This window comes from Eptesicus fuscus, chromosome 2 (genome assembly GCF_027574615.1).
Source record: "Eptesicus fuscus isolate TK198812 chromosome 2, DD_ASM_mEF_20220401, whole genome shotgun sequence".
NCBI classification, from domain to species: domain Eukaryota; kingdom Metazoa; phylum Chordata; class Mammalia; order Chiroptera; family Vespertilionidae; genus Eptesicus; species Eptesicus fuscus.
Genome location: NC_072474.1, coordinates 15,138,800 through 15,158,737, shown reverse-complemented (window position 1 = coordinate 15,158,737; position 19,938 = coordinate 15,138,800). Strand labels below are relative to the sequence as shown.

Genomic DNA, 19,938 nt, shown 5'->3' with positions numbered 1-19,938 from the left:
CAATGTACATGCCCTTGACCAGAATCGAACCTGGGACCCTTCAGTCCGCAGACCGACGCTCTATCCACTGAGCCAAACCGGTTTCGGCTAGGGAGCTATTATTAATAACACGTATCCCCTTTTTAGAGAAGAGGAAACAAAATTAAAGGTTAAGCTATTTTTCCAGTAAGTTTTAATGGCAGCACTGGTGTTCAATACCAGAGTGACCTAATTCTAGAACTGATACTCTTAATCATGGTGCTAAACTATTGTATATATTTCAGTCTTAGATTCTGTGGTTTGAAGTAAATACTAAGGTTAGATTGCTATTTCTAATTCCAGATAGCTTATGTATTGTATTACAAATAAAATACAGTTGACCCTTGAATAGCACTGGGGTTAGGGACACTGACCCACTGCAGTTAAAAATCTACATATAACTTTTGACTCCCCCAAAACTTAACCACTACATACATTTCTTGGATAAAATGGAGAAAGATGGATTTTGTTTCTTCAGACTTTTAGGACTAGTAACTATCCATTTAAAGACCACCAAAAAAGTTTGCTTTGTCTTAACATAGCATTGGATACCCTTGGAAGATGAAATTTTTATATTCTGTCTTAATTTTACTGGCTTACAGTTTCACTTAATTGATTATTTGCATTAAGATACCATAGTGGTCACATAATTCCATCAGAATATTTTTAAGTGTCCAACTAAAAATAAGGCAGATAATATACACTGAGTGGCCAGATTATTATGATCTCTGAACGCATAATAATCTGGCCACTCAGTGTATATCCTATATAATAAAAGGCTAATATGCAAATTGTCCCCTTGACCAGGAGTTCGACCAGCAGGCAGGCCGGCCAACTGCCCATGTCCCCTCCCTCTGGCCAGGCTGCCTGGACCCCACCCATGCACGAATTCATACACACACACACACACACTGAGTGGCCAGATTATTATGTGTTCAGAGATCATAATAATCTGGCCACTCATTGTATATATATATTTTTTAATCCTCACCCAAGGACATTTTTCCATTGGTTTTTAGAGAGAGTGGAAGAGAGAGGGAAAGACAGAGAGAAACATCGATGTGAGAGAAGCACTTCGATTGGTTGCCTCCTGCACGAGCCCTGACCAGTGCCTGGTCCCGGGAGAAGCCTGCAACCAAGGCACATGCCCCTGACTGGAATCGAACCTGAGACCGTTTTGTCTGCAGGCTGACACTCTATCCACTAAGCCAAACCAGGTAGGGCAAGGCAGATAATATTTTTAACAATTTGATACATTCTGTGTGTATAGTTTTAAAACAGATCTTTCTCTAGCTAACTTTCTGTTCAGATTTGTACAATGTTTCAATGAAAATAAATGAAGGTGTTTATGCAGAGACTTTTTTTAAGAGCACATGGAATTTTTGAAGTAGTGATAACCTAAATTAGTAGTTACAAACTAAATATTAGGATTTAAACCAAGGTATTGATACTTAAAAGTGTGTAAGAATATTTATCTTAAAAGCCTCTTCTCACTGAGTGAGCCATCTAATCAAATTACTAAATAGAGCCAAAGTTTTCTCTGGAAGTCTAAAGACTGAGGCCACTTTAAATATCAGAATTGCTGTCTAACTAACTTAATGAAACTCATTTTGAACTTGTCATTGTTTTACTACTAATGCAATTCTTCCACCTTCTCCGCCCTTTTTTTAGGCAACAGTAACCAGTGTCTTGGAATATCTGAGTAATTGGTTTGGAGAAAGAGACTTTACTCCAGAATTGGTAGTGTTATATTTTTTCATTTTCATAATTCAGACAAAATTATATACTCTACGGTATTTATAGATATGTATGTATTATATATATTTTTTATACCTCTATGTATAATGCAAACGATGTTTGTTTGCAGTGAAACAAGAAACTTACACTAGAATATAAATCAACATACTACTTTCTTCATTGAGAAAGTCTTGCTTTTGGGGAGAAAATGTCCACTGAGCAGTTGATTTTTATCCTGGGACAGTCTGCTTATCTCGTTGCAGACCAGTAACCAACTAGCAACCAGTCTGCAGACCCCATTTTGAGTGGCACTGGCTTAAAGAAGTTTGAAATGCATTTTCTAAAAATCTCATTGAAATTCAACTCACAAAAGCATGTCAGAAATAACAACAATAATAGCACTTTGTGCCAGATATTGTTCTAAGGACTTTGTATGTAATAACTCCTTGAATCCTCTAATAACCTATCAACTGTTATTATTATTATTTCCATTTTATAGATAGGAAAGTAGAGAACATAGGGATTCAGTAACTTGCTTAAGGTCACACAGACTATAACTGGCAGAACTGAGATCATGCCTAGGTAACCTGACTATATACTCTTAACAACTATGCTACACTGCCCCTCTATTTTATTGCTTCATATTCACAGCTCTTTTTTTTTTAACCTTCACTAAATTTGAAAAATACAGATCACATAAGCGCCATTGTCTTAATATCTCATAATCTACATTAATTCATTATTGACTATTTGGATTCTTCCTTATATTTTGCAGTCATGACTAAAATATAAACGTATAGTAATTTCTTAGGCTATTTATAGAGTAGAATTATTGAATCCAGATTTTAAAAGTCTTTGTTACATCCCACCAGATTACTTTCCAGAAAAAATGAAGGAGTTTATAATGTATCAGTTATGGCTGCTGAAAGTTAGTTCTCTTCCCTGCAACCTTAGTTTAAGTTGAACCATATAAAATCACCATTTTTTTATAAGTTAAAAACCTTTGATTATCAATAATTCCATATGATGGTTCAACCTATCATTTTGTAATCTGTGTTTTTCAAATTTTGTGAATTTATAGTAGTACTTTAGAGTCCATGTAATTGACATTTCTTTCAATACCAGTGAAACAGGATGTTTTTTCCATGCGCTGGTATATTAGCTGTCCTTTGCTCATATTCTTAGGCTACTTTTTCATTGAAACCTAGATATTGAACTTTAAATTTTATAGCATTTCCTTCTGTATAATAATGACCTCTTGTCTGTATTACTTATCTGTTTTCCTTCTTTTCATTTAATATTTATTTTTTAACTTTGTTGTAAGATCTTAAAAAAAAATTTTTTTAAACAACAAAGTTGGGTTTTTTAAAAATATATATTTTATTGATTTTTTACAGAGAGGAAGGGAGAAGGATAGAGAGTTAGAAACATCGATGAGAGAGAAACATCGATCAGCTGCCTCCTGCACACCCCCCACTGGGGATGTGCCCGCAACCAAGGTACATGCCCTTGACCGGAATCGAACCTGGGACCCTTCAGTCCACAGGCCGATGCTCTATCCACTGAGCCAAACCAGTTAGGGCTTAAAAAATATTTTTATTGATATTTTAGAGAGAGAAAGGGAGAGGGAGAGAGAGAAACATCCATGCCAGAGCGAAACATTGATGGGCTGTCCCCTGTACATCCCCAACCGGGGATCAAGCCCCCAACATGGGCCGGAATCAAACCTGTAACCTTTCTGTGCATGGGACGACGCCCAACCAACTGAGCCACACCAGCCAGGGCTGTTGTAAGATTTTTTTAAAAAAACTTATAAAGATTACTAGAGGGTGATAAGTTTGGCTTATCCTATTAATTAGTGAAAGCATATTACCAAAAAGTGTACCTATATTTGCCGGAGAAACCATTAAAGTATTTCTGAGCCACTGACAAATGATTGGATAAATTTTAACCAGATTAATCTTTGAGTCTTATTTTGAGTAATCTGTCTCTAAAATCAGTAGTGTTCAGTTCCCCCATTCAAATAACCATATCATCAGAACTCTAGTATTGAGAATATTAGTGTTTAAAGTAAAAACCAGCATATTATAAACTAGCAAAAAGGAAAAGGAACCTTTCTAAAATTTCTTTACTTGGTATTACTTGGTATTTACTTGTCTTAATAGTTTTTTTTAGAAATGTAGCCTTACTTTTTTAATATATTTTTATTGATTTCAGAGAAAGGGAGAAAGAGATAGAAACATCAATGATGAAAGAGAATCATTGATCAGCTGCCTCCTGCACACCCCCTACTGGGAATCGAGCCCGCAACCCGGGCGTGGGCCCTTGACCAGAATCGAACCCGGGATCCTTCTGTCCACCAGCTGACGCTCTATCCACTGAGCCAAACCAGCTAGGGCGTGAAACTTTATTTTTAAAAGCTGTGTGTTTTCATAGGAAAAGGTGAACATTTTTATTTATTTTGTTAACCCTCACCCAAGGATATTTTTTCCATTGATTTTTAGAGAGAGTGGAAGAGAAGGGGAGAGACAGAGAGACACATTGATTGTTTGCCTCCTGCACGTGCCTGACCGGGACTAGGGATGGAGCCTGTAACCGAGGTATGTGCCCTTGACTGGAATCAAACCGGGGACCCTTCACCCTTTGGGCCAACACTCTAACCGTAGAGCCAAACCAATTAGGGCCATGGTCGGCAAACTGTGGCTCGCAAGCCACATGCGGCTCTTTGGCCCCTTGAGTGTGGCTCTTTCACAAAATACCACGACCTGGGCGAGTCTACTTTAAAGAAGTGGCGTTAGAAGAAGTTTAAGTTTAAAAAATCTGGCTCTCAAAAGAAATTTCAATCGTTGTACTGTTGATATTTGGCTCTGTTAACTAATGAGTTTGCCGACCACTGAACTAGGGAGAAAGGTGAACATTTTAAAAATTAGCAGAAAGTTTATCTAGATGGTGGGATTTCAGGTTCATTTTTTCTTTGTGTGTTTTGTATTTAGTTTTTCTGCATTTAGTATTATTTTTGTAATTAAAAAGAAAAACCCATTTTAAAATGGGATGGGAATAAATTTAGCTTGCATGGTATCTATAGAAATATCAAAACATTATTTCATCTAGAATATAGTTCCTTTGTATAGACCCAGGGGACAGACAAAGTTTTAAAATTATAATATGAGCGGACCGAGGGGTCTCAGGTTTGGTTCCCGATCTAGGGCATGTAGTACCTTGGTTGCAGGTTCAATCCCTGGTCCTGGTCAGGGCACATGTGGGAAGCAACCAACTGATGTGTCTCTCTCCCATCGATGTCTTTCTCTCCTCCTCCCCACTCCCTTCCACTCTCTCTGAAAATCAGTGGAAAAAATATCCTCCCTCCTTGGGTGAGCATGAAGAAAATGAAATAATAAAATAAAATGCATTTCTGCAGACAAAAAAATTATAATATGACTTGTATATCTGTCTATAGAAGGCAAAGGAAAAATGTATCTTAATTTTTCAAGGACTGATACACATCTTAATGCAGTTTTCTACCTATGAATTGGGACTATAATTGTAATAAGAATCTCAAACCAACTCTTCTGGGGGCAAGACTATTTTGAAGTATCTAATGTTCTGTGTCTAAAGTTAGAAGATACAAAAGCTATCACCTGGCTAGCTAGATGACCTTTTGTTATCTATATCCAAACATTATACAGTTAAATGTTCTGCTAAATGTATGAAATTATTCATAGCAAATAACCAGACACAACTTTGAATATTTTAAAAATATGTTGAAACATGATGATGCAATATTTCCCTACTTACTATTTTTTAAAATTCTATTTAGGGAAGATGGCTTTATGCTTTATTGGCTTGTCTTGAAAAACCTTTATTACCCGAGGCTCATTCACTGATTCGACAACTTGCAAGAAGATGCTCTGAAGTGAGGCTTTTAGTGGTAAGTTGCAATATGGTGATATAAGATTCCAATGAAATAAGAAAACATGGAATATTTTATCAGTCAGGATTAGATTTGGCCACGTAATAGAAGAGCCTCCAAAAAAACAGAACTTTTTCTTCGATAAAGGCTGAAGGTAAGTTGATCAAATTTAGGATGGCAGTAACCCAGGCCTTTGAGTTCTGCCATGTGTGGCTTCCATCCTCAGCTCACCTCAAGATCTAGATGGCTGCTGGAGTCTTGGCCACTATAAGTTCATTATAAGCAGTTGGAAAGAAAAAAAGAAGGTCATCACCCTCTTTAAGAGACTTCCCAGAGGTTCCACAGCACATCTGGCTATGTAGCTCATTGGCCAGAATTTAGTCACATGGCCGTAAGAAACTGGGAAAAGTTTACTTTTAGCTGGGTGGCAGTGTGCCTGGCTGAAAATGAACTTCATAATAAGGGGACATAAGAAGCTGGTGTAGTCACCTAGCAATCTCTAGCCCAATGATTGATTTGAATGTCTCACATCAGACCCTCTAACTCACATGCAGCATTACAATAAAAATTAAAGCCCTATTAAACCCACTTCTGATTATTTTCATCCCTCCTTTCCCTCCACAAAATGTAAACTTGACTATTCCATAGTTCTTTCATTAAACTATTGTGATGTGGCCCAAACCAACTTAATGGCCTATACTCCAAGCAAATTCTCGCTAGTCACTAACTACTGTTCCCCATGCTTTGTTCCTAGACTTGATTCCCTCTGCAGAAGAGCCTTTCACTCTCTTCTAGTCTGCATCTAAGTACCATTTTTTTCATAATCGGGCTTATATCCCACCATTTTCTATGATACATTTCCTGATCCCAACAACGAAAAAGAATCTTCTGTTTTTCCATTATACTTTGTATCTTTTCTATGGCACTTTACACATTTTCCCTTTATTAAAGCTATTTTGTGGATATTTCATCTTCTGTGCTATTAGCAGTTAATATGTCTGTTCACTTTGTCCCATATGGTGCTTGGTACATAGAATTGAATACAGTAACATCATGGATTTCTCTCTCCCAATTTTTTTTTTTTTTTTTTTTTTGGAGGCAACCAAAATTTTTGGTGGCCTTAAAAATAAAACAACAAAAAAAACCACATCATGGATGTGTGTCCCAAGTTTCAATTAATATATGACATGCCTGTTATAACATTACTCAATAGGTTATTGTGACTGTTCCTTGAAATGTATAAAAATAAATTTCATACTCTGTAAGACTACCTTCCATGTATCTTAGCTCTGTCATTTTAACAAATACTTCAAGGGAACTTTCTAAAATGTATAGTTCAGGAACTACTTCCATCATAATTGAGAGCCCTGATCTAGAATATTTACTGGTATATCTTAATGCTGAAAGCCAGAATTTCACTCCTTCTCAATTGTAAGTTCTCTAAAATATTTTACATACTTTTTCATTACTGTCCAGTTAAGACATAGGCTTTTTTGCTGCACTACTTGGAACTAGGAAAGACATTCTCCAAAGTTATTCTTAGAGCTCTTAATCCTTACTTCTTTTCCCTGTTAAGCATATTTCTTTAAAAGATTATCTTAGCTATTTCTTGAGGGATCATTAATTCTAGTTTGGTCCTTTTTCTTTTATGTTTCCTATTTCCATGTGATTCTTACTATCACCTAATAAAATTTTCATATTTTGCATAAAAAGGAAATTTGTTTCAAAGATATTAGGGGGAAACAGATTACATTTTGAGTTCTACCACATGTGGCTTCCTCTCTTTTTTTTTTTAGAACAGCCAAGATGATGAGAGAGTTCCTGCTTTGAATTTATTAATCTGCTTGGTAAGCAGGTAAGTAATATTTGGCTTCTTGCTTTGTAATAGTATTTTATTAATGGTGGTAGAGTTTATTTACATTTTACAGTAGAGGAAATTGAAGTGTAAGAAAACAATATTATATGTATCACAGTTTTTAGTTTTATTCTATAAATAATGCTTCAGTGAAGATCCTTATACGTACAGCTCCATTTTTTCCTGAGGTTAAATTCCTAGAAATAAGTAAAGGGCATGTACAGGCATGCACTGCTTAATATGGTGACACATTCTGAGAAGTGACCCATGGGTTGGTTGCCTTCCACCTGCACCCAACCAGGACCAAGCAATGAGGAATGAACCGCAACTAAAGTATGTGCCCTTGACTGGGAGTTGAACCCATTCTAATAACCAACCGGCCAGGGCTGCAGTTGTATTTTTTTAATTACCTGTGTCCTTTGTTCATTTTCTGTTGAGACATATTTTTATTTAGTTTGATTTCATTTCTTTCATTGAAATTCCACTTGGAATTTATTTGAAAACTGTTTCATAGTCTAAATTCTTGTCTGTTTATTTCTTTTCTTTTTTTTTTAATATATTTTTATTGATTTCAGAGAGGAAGTGGGGGGAGAGAGAGAGAGAAACTCAATGATGAGAGAGAATCATTGATCGGCTGCCTCATGCACACCTCCTACTGGGGATTGAGCACACAACCCATGCATATGCTCTTGACCCGAATCAAACCTGGGACCCTTCAATCCACAGGCAGACGCTCTATCCACTGAGCCAAACCAGCTAGGGCTATTTGTTTTTTATGTATTTTTTTTATTGTTAATAGTATTACAGATATCTCCCATTTTCCCCTACTCCCCCCCGCTCCCAGCCCTTACCCAGCCCCCAGGTCTTTTCTATCCTATTGCCTGTGTCCATGGGCTTTGCATATCTACACTAATAAAAGAGAAACATGCAAATTAACCATCACTCCACTACACCCACCAGCCAATCAGGAGCGAGTATGCAAATTAACCTAACAAAGATGGCAGCAGCCACGGAGCTGGAGCGAGCAGGAGGCTTGGGTTGCCCCCGGCGATGGAGGAAGCCAAGCTTCCCACCCGCCCTGGCTGGCACTGGCCTCCACTCAAGGCTACAAAGTTTCAATTATAGAAGATAAATAAATCCCAGATACCTGCTTCCAGCCGGCCCTGGCCTCCACTCAAGGAGGTGCTGAAAAAACAAAAAGAAAAAAAGGAGGGTCTGGGAGCTTGGGTCATTGGGGGGCTTGGCCAGCCTGAAAACAGCCCTCAGCCCCTCACCCAGGCTGGCAAGGCGGGACCCCCACCCTGATCCAGGACACCCTTCAGGGCAAATCAGCTGGCCCCCACCCATGCACCAGGCCTCTATCTATACTAATAAAAAGGGTAATATGCTAATTAGACTGGGACACCTTCCAGGAGACCTTCCGGACATTCTTCTGGACAAAGCCATGGTGGCGGGGCCGAGGTAGCGGCAGTTAGAGGCCAAGAGGGGAGGGCAGTTGTGGGTGATCAGGCCAGGATGGGATGGCAGTTGTGGGTGATCAGGCTGGTGTGGGGGGCATTTGGGGGTAAGCAGGCCAGCAGCGGGGGGCAGTCAGGGGCGAGCAGGCTGGCAGGCAGAGTGGTTAGGGGCAATCAGGCAGGCAGGTGAGCAGGTTAGGAGCCAGCAGTCCCGGATTACGAGAGGAATGTCTGACTGCTGGTTTAGGCCCGATCCCTGTAAACCAGAAGTAGGACATCCTTCGAGGGGTCCCAGATTGGAGAGGGTGCAGTCTGGGCTGAGGGACACATACACCCCCCGTGCACGAATTTCGTGCACTGGGCCTCTAGTAAGTATATAAGTTCTTTCATTTATCTCTTCTTGTCCCCCCAACCGTACATCGAGGTATGTCAGTCTGTTCCTGTTTATTTCCTTACATATGTATAAACACTACATACATACACATTTATTTAGGTCTTTTACTGAACTAAACATTTTTGTTCCACTGGTCAGTGTTTTTATTCTAATGCCAATACCTTTTTAAAGATTTATAATATATTTAAATATTAAGAAGGTAAGTAAACCTGTATCCATTTTTCCCTACCCCACACAAGACACTTTTTTAGAGTACACACATATTCAACATCTGGATCCACAGTTTTGCTGATGATGATAATTAACACTGGGCACTTTGTGCCAAACATTTTTTTTAGTGCTTCCTAATAGAAACTCATTTAATTCTTAGAAGGTAGGTACTATTATCAGCTTACAGATGAGGAAACAATGTCAGAGGGAGAGGTTAAATAACTTTCCTACCATCACAAAGGTAGTAAATGGCAGGCAGAGCTAGAATCCAAACCCAGACAGCTTTTCTTCAGAGCTAAGCTCTTAACTATGCTGATCACAAAGTTAACACCTACCTCATCTGTTGGTAGTAAGAGTTAAATGAAAAGCTACAGCAAGCATTGTCTTAGGCACTATATAGGCTATATCTCTAATCCCTTTACAATTCAAGTTTGTTTGTTTTTTCCTTTTACACCAGTTCAGAGAAATTAAGTAATTGTTGGTTCAGTAAACTAGTACTTAATGGAACAAGAGACTTAATCACATTATCTGCCTGCTAATTCACTGATATTTTATAATATTGTGCACATATGAGACAAGAAATATCCAGTGTATTGGTTATGATTATTCTTTTTTCCTCAAAAAGTTAGGTAAATGGAAAAAACTTCTAGACTAGAAAAGTTTCTGAGATATAGGCTTCACTCAGGAAAATTTATACAAGATGATAGCAAGTTTGAAAAAGATAACATAGGCCTAGACTCTTTGCAGCAGCAGCTTTAATATAAGTATCAGATATTATAAGTCTCTTGTGTTTTTTATTGTAAGTTTTGTTTGTTTTGTTAGCTTTAAGGCAATAACTGCTAATACCTACTCAAATAAATGGAATCCCATTTTACCAATGATAATGATTTTTTTAAACTTACTGTGGATGTTTTCAAGCAAATATAAATGTAGTAGAATAAATTCCCCTGTTAGGGTCGCCGAAGGAACAATGCATGAGGCCAAAGTGGGTAAAGAATTATGAATTTATTAGGTCATCTGGAAACTCAGATGGGCTGAGCCCCAAAATGGCACCAGCACCCAGGGAGTGGGTGTCAGAGATTTTAAGATGGCCAGCGGCGGGGGGCAGTCAGGGGCGAGCCATCCATTCCCCGTGGAGTCTGAAACGGGGGCAGTCAGAGGAGGGACATAAAGAGGTAGGTTCCAGGGACCTGGAGGGGAATGGAGAATTAAGTGATTGGAAGGGTCAAAGGGAGACTAAGGGACCTGATGAGTTGGGGAAGAATGATACAAAGCCTCAGGGTGGAAAGGTCCAGGGTCGGCAGAAGGGGCTTTGAGTGGAGAAGTGGGATTTGATGATTAGAGCAAGTTTGACTGAGAGAAGGACGATTGAGGAGTATAAAGAAGACCTGGATGTAGGGGATCTCTGACCACTTCTCATTGCCGTGACAGAAATTGTCCAAGTCTCGGAGAATGTTAAAATCTCAGACCAGTGTGAATAATTTATATTGTGGACTAGGGCCCAGTGCATGAATTCGTGTACCTTGAAAGGACCTGTGGGCCGTGAGGCTGCAGTGGGCACAGGGGTGGGTCTCAGCCCATCCTCCGCGCCCCCGCCCGGCCTCCCCTGCCAGCAGCCCCACTCCTGCCGCCTCTGGCTCCCACACACAGACAGTGTCGGCCCTGTTCACATCTGCTGATGGCGCAGAGTGATTGGGGCTGGCGCCAGCAGTGGGTGTGAGCAGCAGCTGCTGGCCTGATTGCCCCTCAGGAACAGGGGGAGGTGGAGAAGCCCTGAGGGACGATAGGGGCCGGCGACAGGCAGTGGCAGCGGGTGCAAGCTCTGGGCAGGACCGTGGCACACAGGAGCAAAATATTTTCAGTAACCACCAGAGGCCCGCCCCGATGACAGCGACCGGTGCCCCGTCTTGGCCTGGCGCCCCAGCTCACCTGCTCCACCATCGCACTGGGCCCGACGCCCACCATGTTCCTCGCTCTGCCGCCTGCTGCCGAAGCCTGCCATGTTCCATGCGCACCCCCTGGTAGCAACCAGTTGTTTGGTTGGTCTGCCATTTGGTCTATTTGCATATTAGGGGTTTATATATGTAGAAGATAAGGCACTTTGCCTGGACCTCTGTGTAAAGGCTGAGCATGTTAAGGTTATGGAGGAGAAATCCCAAAGGAGTGTTTTTTTTTGGGGGGGAAGGAAAAAAATTCCCTGTGGTATAAATTAGGAAGAGGAGGTAAGCAACAAATGGAGACCCAGGGAGCGAGACTAGAGGGAGGGCGTCCCCACCAACTAGTCAGGCTCTGGAGAGAGGTCAGTCTAATCCACGTGGCAGGCATCCCCTGTGATGTGGAAGATTGTGGAACCTGGTCCCAGGGCCGAAGCCAGGCTGGAGTGCTAGGTCTTTAATCTGAGATGAGGGGCAAATCAGAAATCCAGTTGTCATTTACTGGAGATGAAATGAGCTGGTGTTGAGTGCAGGATCGGCAATGGGAAGGAGAGGTCCCCAATCCAGCATCCATCTTGGCTGGTTCAGGAGGGCCCGTAAGGGAGGGAGGCCTAATTGAAGCCGGTAACCATGTCATCTGAGTAGGATGTGGAGGTAAGGCCAGGTTGCGCTGCCACTGCCTATTGCTCTCCATTTAGCAAACACAGGATGACTGAAGCCAGCGATGACTTCCCTTCCCCTGGGTTTCGGCAACAAATGTTAGGGTCACCGAAGGAGGAATGCACAAGACCAAAGGGGTAAAGAATTATGAATTTATTAGCTCATCTGGATACCCAGATGGACTGAGCCCCAAAATGGTGCCAGCACCCAGGGACTGGGAGTCAGAGATTGTAAAGGACTCTAAGCGGGCTTTTATTAGGCGGGGAATTCTCTGGGCAAGTCCTGAGGAGAAAGATAATGGTTGTAGTAAGTGGAATGTGGTCTTAGCAAGTGCTAAACAAGAGAATGTCTGTTGTGGTCTAAAGGTCAATTCCCTGGGGAGGCGTCTTCAATTATTCAATCAGACCTAACAACCCCCTCCCCCCAAAATTAATTCATCACCCAGGTTCAGGAATTACTAACTACTAGAGGCCCAGTGCACGAAATTCCTGCATAGGGGCGGGGGGTCCCTCAGCCCAGCCTGCACCCTCTTGCAGACTGGAACTGCTGGCTCCTAACCACTCACCTGCCTGCCTGATCACCTCTAATAACCTCTGCCTCGGCCCCTGCCACTGTGGCTTTGTCTGGAAGATCAGTCAACTGTCCAGTCTAATTAGCATATTACACTTTTATTATAGACTACAGGCCCGGTGCGCGAAATTCGTGCACAGGGCGGCGGGGGGGTTTGTCCCTCAGCCCAGCCTGCACCCTCTCCAATCTGGGATCCCTCTCACAATCCAGGACTGCTGGCTCCCAACTGCTCGCCAGCCTGCCTTCCTGATTGCCCCTAACCGCTTCTGCCTGCCAGCCTGATCATCCCCTAACCATTCCCCTGCCAGCCTGATTGATGCCTAACTGCTCGCCTGCCAGCCTGTTTTCCCCTAACTGCCCTTCCCAGCAGGCCCGGTCACCCCCAACTTCCCTCCTCTGCCTGCCTAGTCACCCCTAACTGCCCTCCCCTGCAGGCTTGATTGCCCCCAACTGCCCTCCCTTGAAGGCTTGGGCCCTCCCAACTGCCCTCCCCTGCAGGCCTGATCGCCCACAACTGCCCTCCCCTGCTGGCCATCTTGTGGTGGCCATATTGTGGTAGCCATCTTGTGTCCACATGGGTGCAGAATCTTTGACCACATGTGGGCAGCCATCTTGTGTGTTGGAGTGATGGTCAATCTGCATATTACTCTTTTATTAGATAGGATAGAGGCCTGGTGCATGGGTGGGGCCAGCTGGTTTGCCCTGAAGGGTGTCCCGGATCAGGGTGGGGGTTCCCTTGGCACATGGGTGACCTGGGTGAGGGGCCTGTGGTGGTTTGCAGGCCAACCACACCCCCCAGTGACCCAAGCGGAGGCCCTGGTATCTGGGATTTATTTATCTTCTATAATTGAAACTTCGTAGCCTGGAGCGGAGCCAAGTCTTCTGCTCGCTCCATGGAGGCAGCCATTTCTGTTGGGATTTATTTATCTTCTATAATTGAAACTTTGTAGCCTGTAATGGAGGCCTAGGCCGGCCAGGGCTGCAGAAGCTTGGCTTCCTCCATCGCCGGGGGCAACCCTAGTCTCCTGCTCTCTCCAGCTCCATGGCTGTCGCCATTTTTGTTGGGCTTTATTTACCTTCTATCATTGAAACTTTGTAGCATTGAGTGGAGGCCTAGGCTGGCAAGGGCAGGTGGAAAGCTTAGGTTCCTCCATTGCTGGGAAAACCCAAGCCTCCCTCCTGCTCTCCATGACCGCAGCCATCTCTGTTTGGTTTATTTGCATATTCGCTCCTGATTGGATTGTGGGTGTGGCTTGTGGTGTAGCGGAGGTGCGGTCAATTTGCATAATACTCTTTTATTATATAGGACTAGTGGCCTGGTGCACAAAATTCGTGCACAGAGGGTGTGTTCCTCAGCCCGGCCTGCACCGTCTCCAATCTGGGACCCCTTGGGGGATGTCCGACTGCCGGTTTATGCCCGATCCCATAGGCCCCATAGGAATCGGGCCTGAACCAGCAGTCAGACATCCCTCTCACAATCCGGGACCACTGGCTCCTAACTGCTCACCTGCTTACTTGCCTGATCGCCCCTAACCACTCTGCCTGCTGCCCTGCTCGCTCCCAACTACCCCCAACCCCACCAGCCTTCTTGCCCCCCATCTTCCCCCCTTTGCCAACCTAACCGCTCCTACCTGCCCCCCCCGCCAGCCTGCTTGCCCCCAACTGGTCCCCCCTGCCAGCCTGCTCGTCCCCAACTGCTCCCCTGGCCTGATCACCCCCAACTGCCCTCCCCTCCTGGCCAGATTGCCCCTAACCGCCTCTGCCTCAGCCCTACCACCATGGCTTTGTCCGGAAGGTCATCTGGAAGGTCTTCGGGTCTAATTAGCTTATTACCCTTTAATTTATAGTATATATTATCTGTTCACCAGGATGTTTCTTTATTCCATTGTTTTTGTTAATATATTTTAAACAAATTTCCAGCATGTCATTTCTTTTGGTATGTATCTGAGAGAGCTTTTTGTTTGTTTTTCTTTTTAGTTTTCTGAGAAGAGCTTTTTAAAAATATGATTATAATACTAGTACCACACCTCAAGAATTTAATAACTCACTATATCATTGATGTCTACTCCATATTTCATATTCCCTAGTTGTCCCAAAAATGTTGTTTTAATTTTGAATTCTTTAAATTTAGGGTGTACTCATTGCATTTGTTTGATGTCTCTTAAATCTCCCATCAACCCTCCTGGGGGTTTTTTCTTTGTCATTTTTGTCATTTATTTGTTGAAGAAACTGGGTCCTTTGACTTGTAAAATTTCACATCTTGGTTTTGACAACTAAATCTTCATGCAGTATTTAATGTGTTCATCCCTCATATTTTCTGTAAACTGGTAGGTAAGGCTAGAGGTTTGATTATACAGGTGTCCCCCAAAAATGTAACACACTTTAACAGTTGATAGCTCAATTTTGAAAATGAAATGTATTTTCATAAACACTGCCTTTATAATTATTCAAAGTGTGTGTATACATTTTTGGGGGGGGCACCCTATATAGTATAGTCTTTTTGTTTGTTTGACAAGAGTCCATGGATGCTGTTGTATTACATCAGGAGGCTCATAATGTCCAGTTGTCCTACGTTTAGTGTGTTAGAGGTGATTATTGTGTTCAGGTAAAGTCTATACCTTTTACCTGTTGGTTTTATCAGCCATTGATGATTGTTACATAGATCCATCATTTCCTTAGGACTAGAAAATGCTGGTTTATATATTTATCTATATAACATTTTCTATAAAATATAACTTCTCTTCATTAATTTGGTTACCCTAAAATATAGTTTACACCCCCAAAAAAATAGGATACAGGCAGTATTATTTCCATTTATTACTAATTTTTGGAAAATAATGAAGTTGTGGCCTAGCAATCCTCAAAGATGACCAATAAGATTATTTGTTTTTGGATTATTGTTTTGCATTTAGGGGTTTTAACATTTGATATGTTTTGATCCATTGCAGTCAGTATTTTTTTTAATAAATCTTTATTCAGATTATTACAATTGTTCCTCTTTTTTCCCCCATAGATCCCCTCCACCCAGTTCCCACCCCACCCTCTGCCCAAATCGCGCCCCCCCCCCCCCACTGACTTCATCCATAGGGGTACGATTTTTGTCCAGTCTCTTCCTGCATACCCCGTTCCCCCCCCCAGGAATTGTCCACTCCCTTTCTATGCCCCTGATTCTATTACATTCACCAGTTTATTCTGTTCATCAGATTTTTTATTCACTTGATTTTTAGATTCATTTGTTGATAGATATTTATTTGTTGTTCATAATTTTTATCTTTACCTTTTTCTTCTTCTTCTTCTTAAAAAATACCTTTCAGCATTTCATATAATACTGGTTTAGCGGTGATGAACTACTTTAGCTTTTTCTTCTCTGGGACACTCTTTATCTGACCTTAAATTCTGAATGATAGCTTTGCTGGGTAGAGTAATCTTGGTTGTAGGTTCTTGCTATTCATCACTTTGAATATTTCTTGCCACTCCCGTCTGGCCTGCATAGTTTCTGTTGAGAAATCAGCTGACAATCGTATGGGTGCTCCCTTGTAAGTAACTGTTTTTCTCTTGCTGCTTTTAATATTCTCTCTTTGTCTTTTGCTCTTGGCATTTTAATTATGATGTGTCTTGGTGTGGTCCTCTTTGGATTCCTTTTGTTTGGGGTTGTGTGCGCTTCCTGGACTTGTAAGTCTCTATCTTTCACCAGGTGGGGGAAGTTTTCAGTCATTATTTCTTCAAATAGGTTTTCAGTATCTTCCTCTCTCTCTTCTTCTGGCACCCCCATAATTCAGATGTTGGAATGCTTGAAGTTGTCCCACAGGCTCCTTACACTATCTTCATATTTTTTTATTCTTTTTGCTTTTTGCTTTCCCGATTGGGTGTTTTTTACTTCTATGTATATATTTCAAATCTTTGACTTGATTCTTGGGATCCTCTAGTCTGCTGTTGGATCTCTGTATATTTTTTTTTATTTCAGTCAGTGTATGCTTAATTTCTAGTTTGTCCATTTTCATATCCTCGAGGGTCTCGCTAAATTTCTCGGAGGTTTCTAGAAGATTCTCGAGTAACCTTATAATGGTGGTTTTGAACTCTATATCCAATCATTTGCTCTCCTCCATTTCTTTCATTTGTGACCTGTTCCTTTGTCTCTGCATTTTGGCTGCTTCCCTGAGTTGATAGAGTGGCTTTGTGTGCTAGGTGTCCTATAGGGCCCAGTGGCTCAGCCTCCCCAATTACCTGAGGTGGACACTCTTGGTGAACCCCTTTGTGGGCTGTGTGCACAGTCTTGTTGTAGTTAAGCCTTGATTGTTGTTGGTGTCACTGGGAGGAATTGAGCTCCAGGTCAATTGGCTGTGAGGATCAGCTGTGTCTACGATGGGAGAACTTCTGTGCTGGAGACACCCTTCTGAGACAAGACTTGCAAAAGCCTCTGTGCTCAGCTTGGATGGGGCGGAGTCTCAGGGCAGAGCAGACAGCAATGGCTTTCCGTCAGCCCTGCCCTAAGAGGCCCCTGGGTCTCAGTGTTCCGCGGTAATGGCTGCATGCACCTCTGAGAGAAAGCCGCCCTCAACTTTCCCCCACTGCCAGACAGTCCAGTTTCTCCCGGAATGAGTCTGGGTCCCCAGAGTCTCGCCCAGAACTGGAGTTCAGAGCAGTAGGGAGCTTGTGTCTCCCTCCCGATTGAGAAAGCCTGCCGCATACTCAGTTGCCAGCCCTCTCCGCACGCGTGCCTTGGTACCTCTGCTTAACGCAGTTCCTCTGATTCTCAGTGTGCTTTTCTCTTTCCTGACAGTCCAGTTTCTCCCCGTATGAGTCTGGGTCCCCAGAGTCTCGCCCAGAACTGGAGTTCAGAGCTGTCGGGAGCTTTTGTCTCCTTCCCAGTTGAGAAAGCCAGCTGCGTACTCAGTTACCAGCCCATTCCGCGCGCGCGCTCCTTGGTACCTCTGCCTTCTGCAGCTCCTCTGAGTCTCAGTGTGCTTTTCTCTTTCCTTCTAGTTGTAGAATTTCCACTCAGCCAGCCTTCCTGTGGTTCTGGATGATGTTCATTTTGTCTTTTAGTTGTAGTTTTGAAATTGTTGTGCGAGGCAGCAGTTTAGGTGTTTACCTATGCCGCCATCTTGATTTCTCCCACAGTCAGTATTTTTGATGCTCAGGTTGTTCCATCTTTGGCCAGTCAGGTCAATTCCTATGCTTTTTGTTATATAATCCTGGTGGTCTTTTATAGTTGTCTTACTTTCAAGTAGAAGATGGTATTTAGAGTCTAGAGAACTATTTGTGCATTGAGTCCTTTTCAGTGAACAGCTAGGAATTATGTATTTTTTAGAAAGAGAAAAGAAAATTCTGAGGTCAAATTGATATTTCAGTTCTAGTTTAAGATTCTGGGGTTTTTCTTTAGTATTTCTTTTTAACCTATGCTGAAAATTCTGGTTTCTAACAATGTTAACATAATTATGGCTTTATCCTGAAGTATGCACATAATTATTTCAGAATAACAATGCTACCAATGTCACTGACAGTAAAAATATTGAAATCATTTTAAGAATGCTTTGCATTCTATTTTGTCCCTGGTATATCTTACTAGAAATATACTGTATATCAGAACACTGTGTTTAAGGTCATTTAAAAATATTCTCTATGTGATTATACTACCAACTTGATATATGGGAAGATTCATTTTGTGGAGTTTGATTCATGTGTGTGTGTTGTTTTTTTTTTAATTTAATCTTGTTTCTTTTTTTTTTAATATATTTTATTGATTTTTTTACAGAGAGGAAGGGAGAGGGATAGAGAGCTAGAAACATCGATGAGAGAGAAACATCGACCAGCTGCCTCCTGCACACCCCCTCCCGGGGATGTGCCCGCAACCAATGTACATGCCCTTGACCAGAATCAAACTTGGGACCTTTCAGTCCGCAGCCCGACACTCTATCCACTGAGCCAAACCGGTTTCGGCTAATCTTGTTTCATAATTACATAAAAATATTACATTTCTCCAAGGTTAAATTATAATTCAGTGTACATTTGGAATATTTTAGAATCCATCTTTATCCTCCCTAGCCTTCTTTCTCTCTTCTGTAATTATCCATTTTATTATTAATTTTTGGTTTATCCTTCCACTTATCCTTTTTAAAAGTATAAGTATATATATATATATATATATATATATATATATATATATATAATCTGCATTCCTACACACACTTATAAAAGGTAGCATATTAAACATACCATTCTGTACCTTTTTTCTACGTAGTAATTCCTGGAAGTCATGCTATAGCAGTATAGATATTTTGTAAAAGCTTCATAGTCTTTCACTGTATTGATGTACTGTAGTTTATTCACCCATCCCCTTATTGATGGACATTTGGGTTGTTTGCAGTCTTCTGATATTATTTTCTGTAGTGCTGCAATTAATATCTTTAAGCATACATTCAATGATTTCTTTACTAGGTATTTTGACCAACGTGACTTAGCTGATGAGCCATCTTGATGTTGCTGATCTCTCAGGGGTAGAAGATACTTGTGATGAAGGCAGACTGAGGAAATACAATGCCAATGAAGTGCAGGTTGCATCACATTTTCAACATTATGTAAGAGGTCTTCATCTTAATTGTGCAACTGAAGTTGATATGTAGGATGTAGAGTGTATGGATTTGAACATCTGAAGTATCTTTGGATAATCCCACTAATTTCTAATGAACAGTTTTCTATTACCATGTGTAAAACTGTATGGTGAAATTTTACAAATGTCCTTGATACTCCTTCATTGTTTACAGATGTACACATAAAATTTTATTGAAAGTATATTTTGGTTACTAAAATTTTGTTTGACTCTTGTATACAAGACAATGGAGAAAGGGTCTTAGAATTAAAAGTCTAGATTAAATGGCAAATGTGTTCTTAGCAGCAAAATTAATCAAACATTTTCCATTTAAGCTCATTATTTTTATTTAAATGCTTTATTGTACAAAACTTTTTTTAAAAAAACATTTTTATTGATTTCAGAGAGGAAGGGAGAGGGAGATAAAACATCAATAATGAGAGAGAATCATTGATCAGCTGCCTCCTGCAAGCCCCAGACGGGCCTGTGCCCTGATGGAAATTGCACTGTGACCCTGATTCATAGGTTGAAGCTCAACCCAAGCAATGCTGCACAAAACTTTTCTGTTAACAAATTATTTTTAATAGTACCCTAATAGGTTAAC

The 19,938-nt window shown here is 41.3% G+C and overlaps 1 protein-coding gene across 1 annotated transcript in view; it reads left to right on the top strand.

The window, feature by feature from the left end:
* Positions 1-19,508, top strand: part of GEMIN2 (gem nuclear organelle associated protein 2) — a 28,916-nt gene extending 9,408 nt beyond the window's left edge. The window contains exons 7-10 of the mRNA XM_008160810.3: positions 1,690-1,758; positions 5,573-5,683; positions 7,462-7,520; positions 19,184-19,508. Coding sequence (XP_008159032.1) covers positions 1,690-1,758; positions 5,573-5,683; positions 7,462-7,520; positions 19,184-19,223 — 279 coding nt within the window. The 3' untranslated portion in view covers positions 19,224-19,508. The remainder of the gene's footprint in view (positions 1-1,689; positions 1,759-5,572; positions 5,684-7,461; positions 7,521-19,183) is intronic.
* Positions 19,509-19,938: the final 430 nt, after the last annotated feature.